General features: G+C 32.1%; 1 protein-coding gene across 3 annotated transcripts; it reads right to left on the reverse strand.

The window, feature by feature from the left end:
- On the reverse strand, positions 1 to 18242 carry LOC126698466 (transcription initiation factor IIA subunit 2). Of its 3 annotated transcripts, none has more exons than XM_050395709.1 (4): positions 18083 to 18242; positions 17779 to 17927; positions 17592 to 17642; positions 1 to 347 (listed from the first exon to the last, which is right to left on the reverse strand). In XM_050395709.1, the coding sequence occupies exons 2-4, from the start codon at positions 17905 to 17907 to the stop codon at positions 207 to 209; spliced, it is 321 nt and encodes a 106-aa protein (XP_050251666.1). In that variant the 5' UTR covers positions 17908 to 17927; positions 18083 to 18242; the 3' UTR covers positions 1 to 206. The 3 variants fall into 3 exon arrangements, with proteins under 3 accessions (XP_050251666.1, XP_050251665.1, XP_050251664.1); XM_050395708.1 differs by lacking the exon at positions 1 to 347 and adding an exon at positions 8433 to 8619; XM_050395707.1 differs by lacking the exon at positions 1 to 347 and adding an exon at positions 13556 to 13939.
- Between the last annotated feature and the right edge of the window lie 1002 nt (positions 18243 to 19244).

The following is a 19244-nucleotide window of genomic DNA, read 5'->3' on the forward strand; positions in this document are numbered from 1 at the left end:
TTGCAACATAATCCATGTAACATCAAATAACTATAAATCTCAAGGGTGATGGATTTACAATTTATATTCAATCTCCCACTGTTACCAGTTCCTGCAGGTAATAATACAAACTCCAACTTTTCTTCCTTGCCACCATGTGCCCATCTACCACCTATAGGGGGGCAATAAAATTTTCATTATTAAACAGACCACTGTCCTCAGACATTTCATTGTGTGAGCAACTTTGAATCACATGCCACTATTTTCACCCTGCCAACATTCTCTTGGCTATCCTCACTCTTAAATAAAGCATCCTGTAAGATGAAGGTCCATACATTGTCGCAAAATCTGTAAGTGTGCAGATGTCCCTGTAAGATAAATAAGGAATAAAGTATCAGAAACGGCTCCGATATCACATTGCAATTCTAACATATTCCATAACAATATGTTAACTAGAAAATAATTGAAAGGGGAAATTGCCAGACAGACATTAGTAGTGAATTGTCAGCTAAAGAACGAAATATATGGTACCTGAATCTCTGAGAAACTCAACCCTATGTTTCTAGTTAAGACATAAACTTAAGCAGAAAAATAATCAAGTGTTATGAAAAGATTAATGTATTCAAAACTCAGGAATAAATTGCCAATAACAGCAGGAATTTACAAAATTTCAGATACCCATATCACAGGATGCATTTCATAAACTGGCATGCCTAACATTTCAAATACTAGTCTTCCTAATCAAAGCAGCGGGTAAGAACCAACCACCACATTAATGTTGACTCAACTGAGATGCAAGATTTTATTCATTATATTCTACTTTGACCCAAAACCATAACTACATGAAGGGCAAAAAGATAGCAATTGTAGCTATTAAGGCAATCAGTGTGTTCTGCTCCAACATTCTACTTTGATAACGTGTGGATACCTCTTCCATATTAAGCATAACAGACAATAGATGAAATTTCTTTACTCTTTTGCACATAAACAACTCTTAAAAGAGTTTTCCACTTCAGCAATTTAGTAGAGAAGAGATTTATAGACGTTTATGATACCTATATGAAATTTAAACAGTGTATAGGTTAAAGAGTTGAAATGCTTCAACTTCTGTTTTAAAGAATAAGTAGCATGGAAGCTTCTAGAAGGGGTTATAGCAAAGCCTAAGCAAATACAATAATTCTAAGATAATCCTAACTAGATATACATCTATACAATAGTCATTAAATGCATGCAAATTAAAAATAGAAACTTCAAATTCCAAAAAAGTAATAGACACTTATTAAAAAGTACCATAGGGTAAACTCGAGTGTTAGACTACTACCACCTAAGCATGAAATATGCACATAACTCTATTAAAATGCATAACAGGGTTTTATAGAGTAACACTATTGTTTAGGGATGCTTGGAAGGTCAAATTATTTCAATTTATGACCATAGAAAATTTAACAAATATTTTATGTTTATTTTAATAAGTCCTAGAAAATTTAACAATCATCTCTATATCACTTTCATGACTTCTATCCATATATCTATCTAACAAAAATGATAGCAACTAATCCTATAGTTAAAGCCTTAAAGGAATACAAAGGATCAAATAAGAAAAGCCATTTACATGAGAACCATTGACAGAACTGGAACGTTCTCTCGTCTACAATACTCCTGTATGAAAACAGTATTGGAGGTAGTTCACCATGTTTAGCTCACTGCAAAGAACTTCAACAGCATATCACTCATTTATTTCAATTATTATTGGCAAGTTATACACACCCAATGGCTATTGAACCCACAACCTCACTCAACACCTTACTCTTACAAGGGAGGAGGTGCCATTTGAACTAGAGCTATTTGGCAGACATCAAATACCCCTTCACTCTATGTTACTTCACTTTGGCTCTTTAAAGCTTTTTCTTTGTTCAATTGGTGATGCAGTGGGTGTTTCCTGAATCAATCATTACATTTCTGTGTTATTTTTGGCTCTTGAAGGGGAATTTTTTTTTTTGGTCTTATGAAAGCATCTGCCTTTACCACTTGTCCTCCCCTTACAAGTTGGTAGTGGATAAGGACTTTGAGGTGTTCCAATGTATGCTTTTCTTTTAGAGGGCTTGCCAATTGTGTACATTTTTGTTAATAGACTTTGTTACTTTTATTTCATCTATATCTGCATCTGATAGCCATAACCCACTCCAATATCATTTTGTTTAAATCTCTCTCAAAAGAGCTTGTAGAAGTCAACTCTAGATATCACAATACAATTATTTCTGAACATATATAAATTTTTTTGGATAGGTATTTCTGAACATAAAAAAATGAAGGCAGGTTATAGATTAACAATTAATAAGCACCTTCATTGTAAAGTGGAGACGATTATAAGCTATAAGCAATTACTCCTTGCAAGCACATTTTGTCACCACTAACAATACCAGCAGACAATTAATCCAAAATTTAAGAAAAATAATTGTAATTCATTCTGATGCTATGAAAATCTGAGTCATTCAAGTCAACAAGCGCTACACCAAAATGTAATCCACAGGTAGAGTGTAATTTTTTTATCAGTTTTTTTATTTTTATTTTATTGCTTCTTTAAGCCAGGAACCTAGGAACGTCTGCAAGAAACTTTAGTAGTACCTGTGACTTGCAGGAGAAATATGGAGATTGGAGAGCACCCTAAATGTGACAGAATAATAGCAAGGCAGGACAAATTCACACCATCTGCTTTAATCAATTTTCTGCTTCCAATTATAGTTCTTCAGCAGAAAATAAAAAGGCTTAATAATATTACCCATTCATGATTTTTTTCATTTGAAACTTGATGGGACATAACACATCTCCTTATTTAGTGTTTTTCCATGAAGAAAATATTACTCAAGATAGGAGTAGCATCATTCTCAGGTATCTCTATCCGAAATTCCCATGGTTTAATTTCAACCTAGAATGCATGAGATAGAAATCATCAAGATTCAAGCATGCCTCAGGAGCCTAAATTGGCAAAGATGAAAACCCAGAGAAGCGAACCAACCATCTATCCCAACTGCCATCTTTCAAAACAAATTCAATAGCATGTATGTTAGGGTCCCACAACTCAATGATTAATAAATATACTTCTCCATTCTGCAACTTAAAATCAACTACAGGTTAATAATAAGCTCCTAACTCAAGAAAAACCAATTATAAGCAAATTAACCACATAGAAGAGAGAGAAAGAAGGATAAACCTTCCTAAATGGTGTCTGCATTGCGCCTTGCATGAAAGGCGTTGTCCCTGAAGGATGATCCACAGGAATGAACCAGTTTTAATTGGGGAAAAAAACACATATATCAGTATTGCTTCTACATACAACATGTATGTGTGTGTGCATACTTGTGTACCTATTTGTGTATAAAAGAGTCTTTGGGTCTTCTTTACCTATCTCCACAGTAAAGATAACCCCAATGGAGTATCCAAGTTGTTGTACAGTTCTTAAGTTGAAGTCCAATTCTAGCATTTAGTCCACTTGAACATCCAGTCACATTAATCTGGCGTAAATCAAGCAACACAAGTTTAATTTACTTTTCCAAAGCGTACACAAGATAAGATATATGCACAACTCATCTGCACAAACAGAAAATCACTACCTGAAGTTGCATCAAATCCACAAGCTCAAAATGATGAGCCCGAGGAACCTGGGTAGAGCTGGTAGCCTTCGAAGATGCCATAGCAGCAGCTTTTCATGTAACACCAGCAAACAGCGTTTCAAACACCACAAGGAATAGAAGAAAAGCCTCTCTATTTATAAGCATTGAGGGTCCAAATCATTGAGCTGTAGCAGATTCTTGAAAGGTAGAATTTGAAAGTTCATGTTCATCATGATTTTCTTTTACTTTACAATCAATAGTGATTGAGCAATGCTAGAGACACACCAAAAAAATTTAAAAACTTTCTGAACTGGCAATTGTGATTGGTGCAACATCAGTTTCACATTGGCCCACCACTTGCACCACGCCTTATATTTTTTTAGAAAATGCTAAAGTTACTACAAAAAACTTACAAATTGATATCTTAATAAATGTGATTGTTGGCATTTTTATTTTATTTTATTATTTTTATAATTCAATAGTTGATGGAGGGGGAATTTGAATCTTGAACGTTTCAGTTGGAAATACCAATAGGCGCCATAGTTTCAAGGCAATTAGCTTATTGTTGCCACTTTAACAACATAATAAATGAATCTCTGACTTACTTTTTTTGCATCAGTTTGTAAGATTGTAGTAAACAAAACATCACTCAAAAATTGTGTCACTAGACTTATTGGTAGTGAATCTTCATGTGTTACCTTAATAATTAGCACACCCAGCCATAAGGTTGCATTATAAAGAAGTCAAATTTACCAAAATTGGAAACACATACTAATTACTATAAAATCAAATTGATATAAATATAATATAACATATGCCATAAGATTGTTTTATATTTAATCAAATCTCCACTTAGCAAAAGCAAATTCATGTGATTGTGATTGTGATGTGATTAAGAATCTCTAGGCATAAAAAGCCTAGAAAAGAAAATGATTATATGAAAGGGAATTTTCTTTTGTTTTTGTCATCGGTGGAAGTTAAAAAAAAAAAAGCTCACAGAAAAAGATATGGAAGGAAATTCAAATTACGATTACTTGTGGAAAAGATGGGAAAGAATCCGATTCCGATGCTTTGAGAGCTTTATGTACGGTTCCACGCTTCCATTTCTCAAAGTGAGGATCGATTCCCATTGTGGTTACAGGAATCACCATCGATACTCGAATAATCACACACAGAGAGAGATATTTTAGATTTTAGAATTGAAAACCCAGCAACGGTCGTTTCTTCAATATATCAGCGCATTTTAAAGGAAGAGTGAGACAGGACGGTGTGTCGTTTTATAAAAAAGTTAAGCCAGTGTGTATAAACGACATGACGTTTTTTAAGGCTAAACTATTTGGGAACAACTTCTTTAGCTTTTTGTTGAAATGTGCTAAAGTATACTTGTACCTTAAAAAAAAAAAAAAAATGCTAAAAAAATGAGGTTTTAAAAAGCTATACAAAAAAGCTAACAACTAAAAGCTGAGCTTATAAACTAATGTCAAACAATTACATTTTTGATCCTCCAAGAATGGCTATATTTCAATTTGAACAAAATTTTTTGTAGTTCAAATTTCTTAAAAAAGAAAAGAAAAGAAAAGATTGTTACATATTTTGAAAATTTAACTGTTGGATTGTATGTTCTTTACATTTTTAACACATATGTTAAATTTTGTATCATTTAGATATTATTTATTATATGATCCATAAACCCTTTTTATGTGTAATTTTAGATTACAAAAACTTGTAATTTAAACAATTGATTGATGACATACCTATTGATTTTTGATTTTCAGGTAATTTTGCTAGCATTGAGGATATAAGAAGAAAATGTAATTTAATGGTGGATTTTCAAAATTCACATTAATTAAAAATATATTGGTGAAGTTGTAACCTTAGGCTACAACCAAGGTTGTAATCAAACTTTGTCATTTCAATTTTCTTCTTGTGTATATGTCTATTTGATAATTCAATAGTTCAAGTTGGGGGTTTTGAACCTTAAATGTCTTAATTCAAAATATTAAAAAGTGTCAATTGGGTTATAAAACTTTTAGTTTGTTATTATATATTTAATTGTCTCAATTTTGTACATCAATTTTTAATATCAAATCAAGTATGGATGGAAGGATGAAATATAATATATTGATCAATCTAAAATATTAAACATTACATAATAAAATTTAAATGATCAAATTTATTTCTATTTATAATTTGATAATTACAACAATAAGGGAGGAAAATGTGAATTTTAATAGGTAGTATCACTGAACATATCCAAATTAAAATAAAAAATGTAATTTACAATTTAGTCTAATCAACCTGGTGTAAAACTTTTGTTAAAACATGGAAGACATCAAATGGAATTAGATTGGCACGGAACTTATAAATATTGACATTTATTTTTTGAGACTTTTTAAAAGATGAACACAAATAATTTCAAATATTTACATATGTTCTCTCAAAAAATATTAAAGCTACATTTTCAACCACTTTTGAGTTTTGATATGTATTTCAATGTTTTTTTTTTTTTTTTTTTTTCACCAAATGACTCCATTTTGAGTTAAACTATGCGTTATTTTCTACATTTTCCTTCCATGACACTTTTCAACTTTCAACAAAACATTAACGTCATTCTCCCCAAAAAAAAAGAAAAAAAGAAGAAGATCGACATACCATCTAGATTTTGCTTGACCAAGAAGGACAACAATTCTTTATAAACTATGAGGCCAAAAATGCAATGCCCAATATGTAGAAATGGATTCAAGCGATTCAAATTCTATTATATAAATATATAATATTTTGAAATATGTTTTTACTTTGAGGGCTTAAAATTTGAAATAAATACTTGCTATCAATTTTTTATTTAAAAAAAAAATGCTATCAAAATATACCATATGTCCAATATTATGTTATCTATAATTTTGCTTTTTTTTTTGGACATGACCCATTTTATTATTAGAGAACTCTTTGATGATGGTGCTATATGAATGAGGTGCAAAATCTGCTTTTGAGTTTTGATCCAATGAACCTCACACCTTTTTTTAATTTTTAATGAATACATGCACGATAAAATTTCTTCCTTATCTTACAAGTTACAATTACAAGTGTAATTACTTGTCTCTGCGTAAGCTTAAGATGGAAACCTTGGTGTACAATTGAAAATAAATCATGCAGGATTATAAGTTCTAGCTAATTTTGGTAGGCAATCTTAGAATATTTGTGCAAATATGAAGAGTTAATAGGAACAACAAATTTATTAGTTGTTAGTCTTGAAATTTGAGTATACCATGTCTTGATGGATAACATTTTACAACTATAAATGTTGCATAAGAAGCATATGAAAATATACCTCCAGGCCTATATAAATCCAAGTGCAGCACCTATTCTGATCATTGGTCTAGTGAGTTAAAGAAAAAGAGTTAATTAGAGAGTGTAGCTGATGGAGTTCCTTTCTGTTTTGAAAATTTTCTTCTTCATGATGAATGCTCAATTTATTGGAAACATTTTTGGTTATAAAGAGTTCTGTACCAAAGCTGATCAAAAGCCCAAACGAAGGTCGTTGTTCTTGTTAGAATTTCAAGAGAGTTTTTTCTAATTTGGATCTCTCCTAAGCAACAGGTAACCAATCAAGTTTTTAATGTTAATTTTTTTCAAGAATAGTTTTCAATTCATCTGGTAAAAATGTTAGTTATAATTCTACTTAGATATTGGTTTTATTTTTTATTCTTTCATCAACTGAAGGTTGTGCTTTTCTTGAATGTGGCAGGAGGTAAGATGTACTGTGAGTGCAAGCAACATGGAGAAATATATTCATTACAAGAGTAATTCCCTTTGCTTGGAAAAATAATTGAAATATTAATAAAAGTTTGAGACTTTCTTGTAATCTGTTGTGACTTTCATTTTGGGACATAATAATTATATTGTTAACCTTCCATGGTTTTAACTAAATTAAGTGGCATATTTCATGTGGTTCAAATTGTGCAGACTGCAGACATTATCGCAATTGACAAAAAGATATAATATATCCATATATTGAGAACTAATTACTCACATTATGTGAGTCACATAATATGTTGAATATAAACCAATTTTCAGAAAACATATGGTCCCCCCGAAATGAATAGTTATGTCAATTTCATTTTTGAGATTTGTAACTGCTACGAGCCGATATAAGCACAACGCTATTCTATTTAAAAATTTTCTTTCGCTCTTGTTTATAGAACTTAAAATTGCTCAAAGTTTTTGACAGTAAGAAACTCCTTCAAGATTCACAAAGAAAAACCAAACTCGATCTAATTTCGCAGCTCGTTAATTCAAATTGGGTTTGAGGAGTCCGTGACTTGATTTGGCTCCACTCATATATAGAGTTTAAAAATTTGGACTCTAACTCAGAATTCTCTGATGAAACGACAACTCTATATCCCATTAGAACTTAAAAAACCCGAAATGCAATTCCCCCAAGAATTTAATTTTAATTAAACGAATAGAAGTGTGCGGAAAAAACATTTACAAGAAGTTTTAATAGTGTCTTCTTTTGGTTGGACTGTCAAGACTCAAGAGTCAGCTACTTGGTTTGTGCTATAGTATCTCCCAACTCCCAAGTTTGCTGTAGCCTTCATGTTTTTTTTTTTGTTTTCCAAGTAATAAACTAATTTACTTTACAACAAAAAAAAGTAAAAATACAAAGATTCATTCAATAAATTTGCAACATAATCCATGTAACATCAAATAACTATAAATCTCAAGGGTGATGGCTTTACAATTTATATTCAATCTCCCACTGTTTACCAGTTCCTGCAGGTAATAATACAAACTTCAACTTTTCTTCTTTGCCACCATATGCCCATCTACTCACAATAGGGGGGCAATAAAATTTTTGTTATTAAACAGACCACTGTCCTCAGACATTTCATTGCGTGAGCAACTTTGAATCACATGCCACTATTTTCACCCTGCCAACATTCTCTTGGCTATCCTCACTCTTAAATAAAGCATCCTGTAAGATGAAGGTCCATACATTGTCGCAAAATCTGTAAGTGTGCAGATGTCCCTGTAAGATAAATAAGGAATAAAGTATCAGAAACGGCTCTGTTATCACATTGCACATATGTTTGTTTGGGGACCATTTATTTAGTTTTTTGATGAAAGTGTGTACCTTGAAAAAATTTGAAAGTTTGAGAAAATGCGGGATAAAGTGGGATTTTAAAAAGCTGTACAGAAAAGCTAAAATTTAAAAGTTAAGCTTATAAGCTGATGCTAAACAATTACATTTTTTTAAGGCTAAATTGCATTTTTGATCCTCCAAAGATGAATGACGGTATTTTAATTTGGAAAAAATTTGACTACAAACTTGGTTGTAGTTCAACCTTTTTTTTATTTATTATTTTATTATTTTTTATTATTGAAATTGCTACATATTTTGAAAATTATTATTGGATTACATGTTCTTTATACTTTTATGCATATGTCAAATTCTGTGTCAATCGAATATTATTTACTATATGATTCATAAACCTTTTTTTATGCATAATTTTAGACTATAAAAACTTGCAATTTAAACAATTAATTGATGATATAGCTAGTAATTAATTATTGGTCTTTGAGAAATTTTGCATGCATGAAGGATATAAAAAGAAAATGTAATCTAATGGTGGATTTGTTAAATTTCACATCAAATAAAAAGATATTGAATAAAGTTGTAACCTTAGACTACAACAAATTTTTTAGCCAAACTTTGCTCTTTTGATTTCCTTCTTGTGTGTATATCTATTTGATAATTCCGTAGTTCAAGGAGGGGGGTTTTGAACCTTAAATGTCTTAATTGAAAATATCAAAAAGTGTCAATTAAGCTACAAGATCATTTTTTGTATGTTGTTATATATTTAATTGTCTCAATTTTGTCCATCAATTTTTTATATCAAATCAATTATAAATGGAATGATGAAATATAGCGTGTTAATCACTCTAAAAGTTTAAACATTACAGAATAAAATTAAAATGATCCAAATTTTTTTTTTAAATTTTTTTATATTTTAACAATTACAGCAATAAAGGGGAGATGTAATCCTAATAGGCAATATCACCGAACTCATCCAAATTTAAAAGGTGTAATTTACTATTTAGTCTAATGTGGTGTAAATTTTTGTTAAAACATGGAAGACATGAAATTGAATTAGATTGGCATGGAACTTATAAATATTATTGTGGGGCCCGATAGTTTATGGGCCAGGCCCATTTGCTCGTGGGGAGCCCGCAAGCCCAAGCTGAAAAAAGTCGTGGCCCAAGCTCAAAAGTATAAGGTCGAGGATGACCCAGATATGCAGCCGAGGACAGTTTAGTCCTCGTCAAGCCTAAAGCTCCCTTGACAAAAGGGGTAAAAGAGAGCTATAAGAAAAAAATCCATAAGAAGATCTAAAATATTTCAGGAAAGTTGTCCTTAATACCCTTCACTGATAAGACTTTACACCTAACAGAACCTAATTTTTAGGCTTTATTAACCCTCCCCAACAATTCTGGGATTAGATTGACGGGACAAATATCAGTCCTGGAAAAGTTGACCCTACACGTGGACGAGGGACAACAAACGTAGGCTAGTATAAAAGGTAAGGTAAACTAATTAGAGAGGGGGGGACCATCTCACTTCCTGGAAAAAACTCCAGGGAGGAGAATGCCCGGATAATATAGGTACACCACCATGAAAAACCCACCGTCGGGTAACCGGAGAAAAACATTAGTGCTCCTCGGACCTGATCCGAGGAGTCCAATCCCTCAAGCTACAAAGCCGTGGGGCTTGGATATCCAGGCTGAAGCCTTTTCTTATCTGAGTTCCCTAAAATCCGGTTTGGACCAACGCCCTGTGACCAAACGCTAGCCTTTCAAGCCCACTCTCTACAAATTTTATTGTGAGGGATCCTTCACGTGCGAGCCCAACGTAATCGTTGGGCCATTTGAGAATCGTGTCCCTACAATTATTCTTACTGATTTTTTTAAATAAACAAAAATAATTTCAAATATTTACATATTTTCTCTGAAAACATATTGTTTAAAAAAAAAAATACTCATCTTAAAACAACATTTTCAACCGCTTTTAAGCTGCGTTTGGATAGCGACAGAAGAGTTGCGTTTGTGCGTTTCGTTGAAAAAATGTGGGTCTTACAGTACTGTTCACGGATCCACAAAAGTCATCCAAACATAAATTTGGGTCCCACAACACTATTCACACATTTAAAAATTATTTTGCTACAATGTTATCAGCAATAAGTTTTCAGTTTTCAGTAAATAAGCGGTATCCAAACACACCCTTAGTTTCGATATGTGTTTTAATGGTTTTTTTTTTTTCACCAAATGACCCCATTTTTGAGCTAAACTTTGCGTCGTTTTCTACATTTTCCTCCCATGACACCGTTTCAACTTTCAATAAGACATTAACGACGTACCATCTATATTTTGCATGAAGGACAGCAATTCTCTATAAACTATAAGGTCAGAAATGCAATGCTATGTAGAAATGGATGCAAGCGATTCAAATTCTATTATATAAATATATAATATTTTGAAGGGCATTGGTTTAGGAACTAGTTTTTGAAATATTTTATGAAAAAATGATAAAACAATTAATTTTTCTGACAGCATTTTTATATTTTCCATGAAAGTGATGCTAAAACTTTCCTAATATAATTTATTAACAATTACCCTAGGGACACCAGTTAACATGACCCTATTTTGAATTATGTCTTTACTTTGGGGGCTAAAAATTTGAAATAAATATTTGCTATCAATTTTCCCAAAAAAAAAAAAAAAAATGCTATCAAAATATACCATATGTCCAATATTATGCTCTCTCTCTCTCTCTCTACCCATTTTATTATTAGAGAACTCTTAGATGATGATGCTATATGAATGAGGTGCAAAATCTGCTTTCGAGCTTTGATCCAATGAACCTCACACCCTCTTTAAGTTTTTAATGAATACATACACGATAAAATTTCTTCCTTATCTTACAAGTGTAATTACTTGTCTCTTGCGTAAGATTAAGAAGGAAACCTTGGTGTACAATTGAAAAATAAATCATGCAGGATTATGAGTTCTAGCCAATTTTGGCAGGCTATCTTGGGATATTTTTGCAAATATGAAGAGTTAATAGGAACAATAAATTTATTAGTTGTTAGTCTTGAAATTTTGGGTATACCGTGTCTTGATGGATAACATTTTACAACTAAAAATGTTGCATATGAAGCATATGAAAATATACCTTTAGGCCTATATAAATCCAAGTGCAGCACCTATTCTGATCATTGGTCTAGTGAGTTATACAAAAAGATTTAATTAGAGAGTGTAGCTGATGGAGTACCTTTCTGTTTTGAAAATTTTCTTCTTCAGGATGAATGCTCAACTTATTGGGAACATTTTTGGTTATAAAGAGTTCTGTGTCAAAGCCGATCAAAAGCCAAAACGAAGATCGTTGTTCTTGTTAGAGTATCAAGAGTTTTCTCTCTAACTTGGATCTCTTCTAAGCAACAGGTAACCATTCATGTTTTCAATGTTAGTTGTTTATAAGAATAATTTTGAATTCATCTAATAGAAATGTTCATTCTAATTCTACTTATATTTTGGTTTTATTTTTTTTCTCCTTTTTTATTCTTTCATAAACTGAACCTTTTGCTTTTCTTGAATGTGGCAGGAGGCAAGATGTACTCTGAGTGCAATCAACATGAAGAATGCTACTACTATCAAGAATAATTCGTGTTGCTTACACTAAAAATTCTTCAATTAATAAAATTTTGATTTTCCTGTAGTCTCTTGCATCTCTTATTACAAGTATGTACAATTACAGCTCTGGTCACTTTGGAATTTTCTTGAGGTGTATTTGGTATTGCTTCCTTGATTACAGCAACAATAACGTCACCAATATGAGCATATCGTCGACTACTAGCTCCTATTGGGACTCAATAATCATTCAGTTAACCTTACATTGGTTTGACTAAATTAAGCAGCATATTTCATGTGGTTTAAATTGTAATAACATGATGGCAATTGAAAAAAGATATGATAGGTTTATTTTAGAAAAAAAAAAAAACCATGTCCATAATTGAGAACTAATTTCTCTCATAATATGTTGAATATGAACTAACTTTCAGAAAACATGGGTTTCCTCAAAATGGATAGCTAAGTCAATTTTTTATTTTTGAGATTTGTAACTGTTTCAACTTTTGAGCCAATATAAGCAAAATGCTACTCTATTTAAAATTTTTCTTTCCCTCGTGTAAATATTATTTGAATTGCTCGGAGATTAACAGTTAAGAGGCTGCTTCAAGATTCACTTAAAAGGCACTAAACTCAATCTTATTTCATAGCTCGTTAATTTTCAAACTAGGTTTGATGAGTCTGTGGCTTGATTTGGCTCCAATCACATATAGCCATATAGGGTATAAATTTGGACTTACAAATCTGCCCAGCACTGGCCATGCGTCACAAATTAACAGATTTTGGGAACCAATCTCAAGTCTCAACAGTCAATCGTGAGTGTTCGATTTTCTTACAAGACCAAACTTCCTTACTTCTTTGCAGAAAATTAGTCAAAATTCGGGACGCTTTTTGTTTGTTTGTTGATTATGCTCCAATTAGAAAGAGGATACTAAAAGCCACAGTTTGTGTATCCCACAATTCTCTGATGAAACGACAACAATTCTATATCCCATTAGAAGAACTTAAAAAACCTGAAACGCAATTCCCCCAAGAATTTAATTTTAATTAAACGAATAGAAGTGTGCGGGAAAAAACATTTACAAGAAGTTTTAATAGTATCTTCTTTTGGTTGGACTGACAAGACTCAAGAGTCAGCTAGTTGGTTTGTGCTGTCTTGACTCTTGAGTGCCATAGTATCTCCCAACTCCCAAGTTTGCTGTAGCCTCCATGTTTTTTTTTTTTTTTTTTTTTTTTTTGTTTTGTTTTCCAAGTAATAAACTAATTTACTTTACAACAAAAAAAAAAAAAAAAATACAAAGATTCATTCAATAAATTTGCAACATAATCCATGTAACATCAAATAACTATAAATCTCAAGGGTGATGGCTTTACAATTTATATTCAATCTCCCACTGTTACCAGTTCCTGCAGGTAATAATACAAACTCCAACTTTTCTTCCTTGCCACCATATGCCCATTACTACCAATAGGGGGGGGGGGCAATAAAATTTTTGTTATTAAACAGACCACTGTCCTCAGACATTTCATTGCGTGAGCAACTTTGAATCACATGCCACTATTTTCACCCTGCCAACACTTTCTTGGTTCTCCTCACTCTTAAATATAGCATCCTGTAAGATGAAGGTCCATACATTGTCGCAAAATCTGTAAGTGTGCAGATGTCCCTGTAAGATAAATAAGGAATAAAGTATCAGAAATGGCTCCGATATCACATTGCAATGCTAGCACAGTCCATCATAACAATATATTAACTAGGAATGAAATTGAAAGGGGAAATTGCCAGACTGACATTAGTAGCGATTTGTCAGCTAAAGAACGAAATATACGGTACCTGAATCTCTGAGAAACTCAACCCTATGTTTCTTGTTAAGACGTAAACTTAAGCAGAAATATAATCAAGTGTTATGAAAAGATAATGTATTCAAAACTCAAGAATAAATAGCCAATAACAGCAGGAATTTAGAAAATTTCAGATACCCATATCACAGGATGCATTTCATAAACTGGCATGCCTAACATTTCAAATACTAGTCTTCCTAATCAAAGCAGCGGGTAAGAATCAACCACCACATTAATGTTGACTCAAGTGAGATGCAAAATTTTATTCATTATATTCTACTTTGACCCAAAACCATAACTACATGAAGGGCAAAAAGATAGCAATTGTAGCAATTAAGGCAATCAGTGTGTTCTGCTCCAACATTCTACTTTGATAACGTGTGGATATCTCTTCCATATTAAGCATAACAGACTACAAATGGAATTTCTTTACTCCTTTGCTCATAAACAACTCTTAAAATATTTTTCCACTTCAGCAGCCATGTAATAGGAACCTTAAAGGAAACACACACAAACAATCAATTTAGTAGAGAAGAGATTTATAGACGTTTATGACACCTATATGAAATTTTGACAGTGTATTGTATAGGTTAAAGAGTCAAAATGCTTCGACTTTCCTTTTAAAGAATAAGTAGCATGGAAACTTCTAGAAGGGGTTATAGCAAATCATAAGCAAATACAATACTTCTAAGATACTCCTAAATAGACAGACATACATACATACATATATTGATATATACAATAGTCATTAAATGCATGCAAATTAAAGATAAAAACTTCAAATTCCAAAAAAGTAATAGACACTTATTAAACTGTACCATGGGGTACACTCAAGTGTTAGACTACAACCATCTGAGCCTGAAATATGTACACAACTCTATTAAAATGCATAACAAGGTTTTATAGCGGAACACTATTGTTTAGGGATGCTTGGATGGTCAAATTGTTTCAATTTATGACCATAGAAAATTTAACAATTTTTTTTTTTTTTTTAGGTCCTAGAAATTTAAAAATTATCTCTGCCACAACTGTACAATGTCACTTTCATGACTTATATCCATATATCTATCTAACAAAAATGATAGCCAATAATCCTATAGTTAAAGCCTTAAAGGAATACAAAGGATCAAATAAGCGAAGCCATTTACATGAGAACCATTGACAGAAATCTGGAATGTTCTCTCGTCTACATTACTCATGTATGAAAACAGTATTGGAGGTAGTTCACCATGCTCAGCTTACTGCAGAGAACTTCAACAGCATCTCACTCATTTATTTCATTTATTATTGGCAAGTTATACACACCCAATGACTATTGAACCCACAACCTTACTCTTACAAGGGAAGAGGTGCCATTTGAACAAGAGCTTATTGGCAGACATCAAATACCTCCACTCTATGTTACTTCACTTTGGCTCTTTAAAGCTTTTCCTTTGTTCAATTGGTGACGAAGTGGGTGTTTCCTGAATCAATCATTACATTTCTGTGCTATTTTGGGCACTTTGAAGAGGAAAGAACAATTTTTTTTTGGTCTCATGAAAGCATCTGCCATTACCACTTGTCCTTCCCTTACAAGTTGGTAGTGGATAAGGACTTTGAGGTGTCCTGATGTATGCTTTTCTTTTAGAAGGCTTGCCAATTAGGTACATTTTTTTGTTAATTGAAATTGATTACTTTTATTTTATCTATATCTGCATCTGATAGCCATACACTCATTTTAATATCATTTTGTTTAAATCTCTCTCAAAACAGCTTGTAGAAGTCAACTCTAGATATCACAATATAATTATTTCTGAACATATATAAATTTTTTTGGATAGGTATTTCTGAACATATATAAATGAAGGCAAGTTATAGATTAACAATTAATAAGCACCTTTGTTGTAAAGTGGAGACGATTATAAGCTATAAGCAATTACTCCTTGCAAGTGCAATTTGTCACCACTAACATTAACAGCAGACAATTAATCCAAAATTTAAGAAAAATAATTGTATCTCATTCTGATGCTATGAAAATCTGAGTCATTCAAGTCAACAAGCGCAAAACCAAAATGTAATCCACAGGTAGAGTGTAATTTTTATTCTATTTTTTATTTTAATGCTACTTTAAGCCAGGAACCTAGGAACATTTGCAAGCAACTTTAGAAGTACCTGTGACTTGCAAGAAAAATATGGAAAGCACCCACTAAAATAGGTCCACCCTAAATTTGACAGAATAATAGCAAGGCAGGACAAACTCATACCAACTGATTTAATCAATTTTCTGTCTCCAATTATAGTTCTTCAGCAGAAAATAAAAAACCTTAATAATATTACCAATTCATGATTCTGTCATTTGAAACTTGATGTGACATAACACATCTCCTGATTTAGTGTTTTTCAAAGAAGAAAATATTACTCAAGAATTCAAAGGTGCACCTCTTTAGTCTGTTTTATTATTTGAACAATTGTACTAATAAAATAATAATAAGGAACCCATGTCTTATAATAGAGTATAGGAAATTGATAGCACTTGAAAATCCATTTCCAAAATAAATTTAATTTCCTTTTTCCCTCGGGGGAATTAGGGAAAAATAAATAATCAAAGTATAATATACAAAAACAATAATAACCATGTCTTAATCCCAAAACTTTGGGAGTGAGCTAGAGATCTGCGATAATCTGAGTTGGCCACATGTATATATATATATATATATATATTAATGTTTTCTTTTTAGCCCTTCTATGAGTTCTATCATATCCAAAATCATAATATATGTCACCTCCTTCTGTAAGAAGTTCTTTTTAACTACTATTGATATTATTTTGGGTGCGTTTGTATAAGCTGTTGCAAAATGACGTTTTGGGTTTAAAATGAGCATTTGTAAAAAAGCTATGAGGAGTTGCTGTTGCGAAACATCATTTTGGGTTTTAAAAACATGCTTTTAAACTCCCAAATCGCTTAACCAAATGGACTTTTTACATCTTCCTCTATCTTTTTTCATTCTCTTCTTAAATTAGCTCACTCTTCCTCTAGTATATTTCTTGTATACTGAGCTTCTTTTCTAATAAAATTTTCTTATTCATCAAAATCAGCTCACTCTTCTTCGCTGGTGCATTAATTGCTCCCCTCTACATATGGCATATTACCCCCAACAAAAGTTCACCATTGTCATTTTCAACTTGAAAACAGAAGCAACCAGCATGCTACGCAACCCAAACAAGACGCTTTTAAAAAAAAAAAAAAAAAAAAAAAAATCAATTATTCTCAGAATCTCAAAATTTTTTTTTTTTTTGAGAAAAGAATCTCAAATAATTATAGTTTTCTATATTCTCATCAATAACATGAAAAATTTTACTATAAATAGGTGAATATTGCATTAAATTTATCTCATAAAAAAATAAAAAAATAACTACGACACTACCTGATCCATAATCAAAATTCAACAATAACATAAACTCAATTTGAAAAAGGAAAAAATAAAATAAAAAGTTTACCTTAATGGTGACCTTGCTTTTCACCTGACTTTCCAAAGCTTCAGTCATAGACTAAAAATAATATTTAAAAAAATTAAAAAAAAAAAAGTTAAAAAATAATATTAAAACAAAGATTCCAAAGTGCGAAAAAACAGTAACTCATACACAACCAGCAAAGCGCAAAACCATGAATGACCTAAAACTGTACCTTATCGAACTGAACGAGAACCTGAATGGCGAGCTCAGGACTGAGCGTACCGCTATTCACCATCTCATCCAAAGTCTCCGTCAAGCACATCCCGATCGTCGATCTACGGTACAGTTCAAACGTCGCCATTCTCCGTCACCGCACACGATCTGAACCAATTACACACACACTCATCATGAAAAATGAAAAAAAATAAAAATTGGAAATGGAAATTGAAAATTGAAGATGAAAAACCGAAAATGAGTAAAAGATGTGAATGATTTGAAGGAAGAGAGAAGAAATTGAATGAGATTTGAGAGGTTACAGATGGTTTTGGGTTTGGTTTTTGGTGTTGAGCTTGTGATTCTTCTTCTTCTTCTTCGTCTCGTTTGTACGTTTGGTCTTCGAAGAAACTTTGGGCGGAGAGATTTGGGGCTTTTTATACCCTAGTTTTTGTAGCTTAGGGGTATATATAGACGCGACAGATCTAGAAATATGCGAAATGACCCATTTGCCCTTCCGCTTTTGCTTTTTTCTGTAAAAAACATATTATCGTTTTTTTTTTTTTATTATAGGAAAAAAATATTATCGTTATTCGTTTTCTTTGTGGCAGGTACTAGGACTCCTACCTGCCACAAAGAAAACTAATAACGATAATATTTTTGGGCCAAGACTGGATTGGAAAGGACAGGACTTAAGGAAAAATACGGCCCAAACTTCTCTCTCTCTCTCTCTCTCATACTCTCATAGATGGGTGGGGCTTATAATATAATAGATACACAAGATTTTTTTTTTTTTTTTTTAAATCTCATGGAGCCATAGCATAAATCATCATTTCTAAGAACACACAATTGTAGGTCCCATGAGAATAGATACATAAGATTTTTTTTTAAAAAAAAATCTCATGGAGCCCTAGCATAAATCATCGTTTCTAAGAACACACAACTGTAGGTCCCATGAGGGCGTTTGGGCTCCGTGTTTCTACGTTTGCGTTTTCTCCAGTTCACGTTTTCTCATTTTTTTTTTTTTTGGCCCGCATTTGTTGACTTTGGGGGACAAATTTTACTGTTATGAACAGTGAATACACTGTTCACGCACTGTGCTGACACTGTTTACGTATTAAAAAACATTAAAAATGGGTCTCACGGTACTATTTACACATTTGAAAATTATTTTGCTATAGTGTTTTCAGTTTTCAGTTTTCAGTTTCAGCAACAATAAGCTCAATCCAAACGGACCCCATATGTTGGAAGAGGAATGTTTAACCAAACAATTAAGATAATTTTCCATGTGTTATATTAGTATTTTTTTTTGACATTATTTTGGTTTGTGCATTAAAATAGAATATTTCGATACTAGTTTATTTTGGCGTACCGTCTTGGGCTTACCAGCCGAAATCACCATATCAGATGAAATTTAGTGGAATGGATTAGAATGGGCCAAAATTTAGAACGATAGAAAATAAATAGGTGATTCGTATTGGTTAA

Source organism: Quercus robur, chromosome 9, assembly GCF_932294415.1.
Source record: "Quercus robur chromosome 9, dhQueRobu3.1, whole genome shotgun sequence".
Classification (NCBI taxonomy): domain Eukaryota; kingdom Viridiplantae; phylum Streptophyta; class Magnoliopsida; order Fagales; family Fagaceae; genus Quercus; species Quercus robur.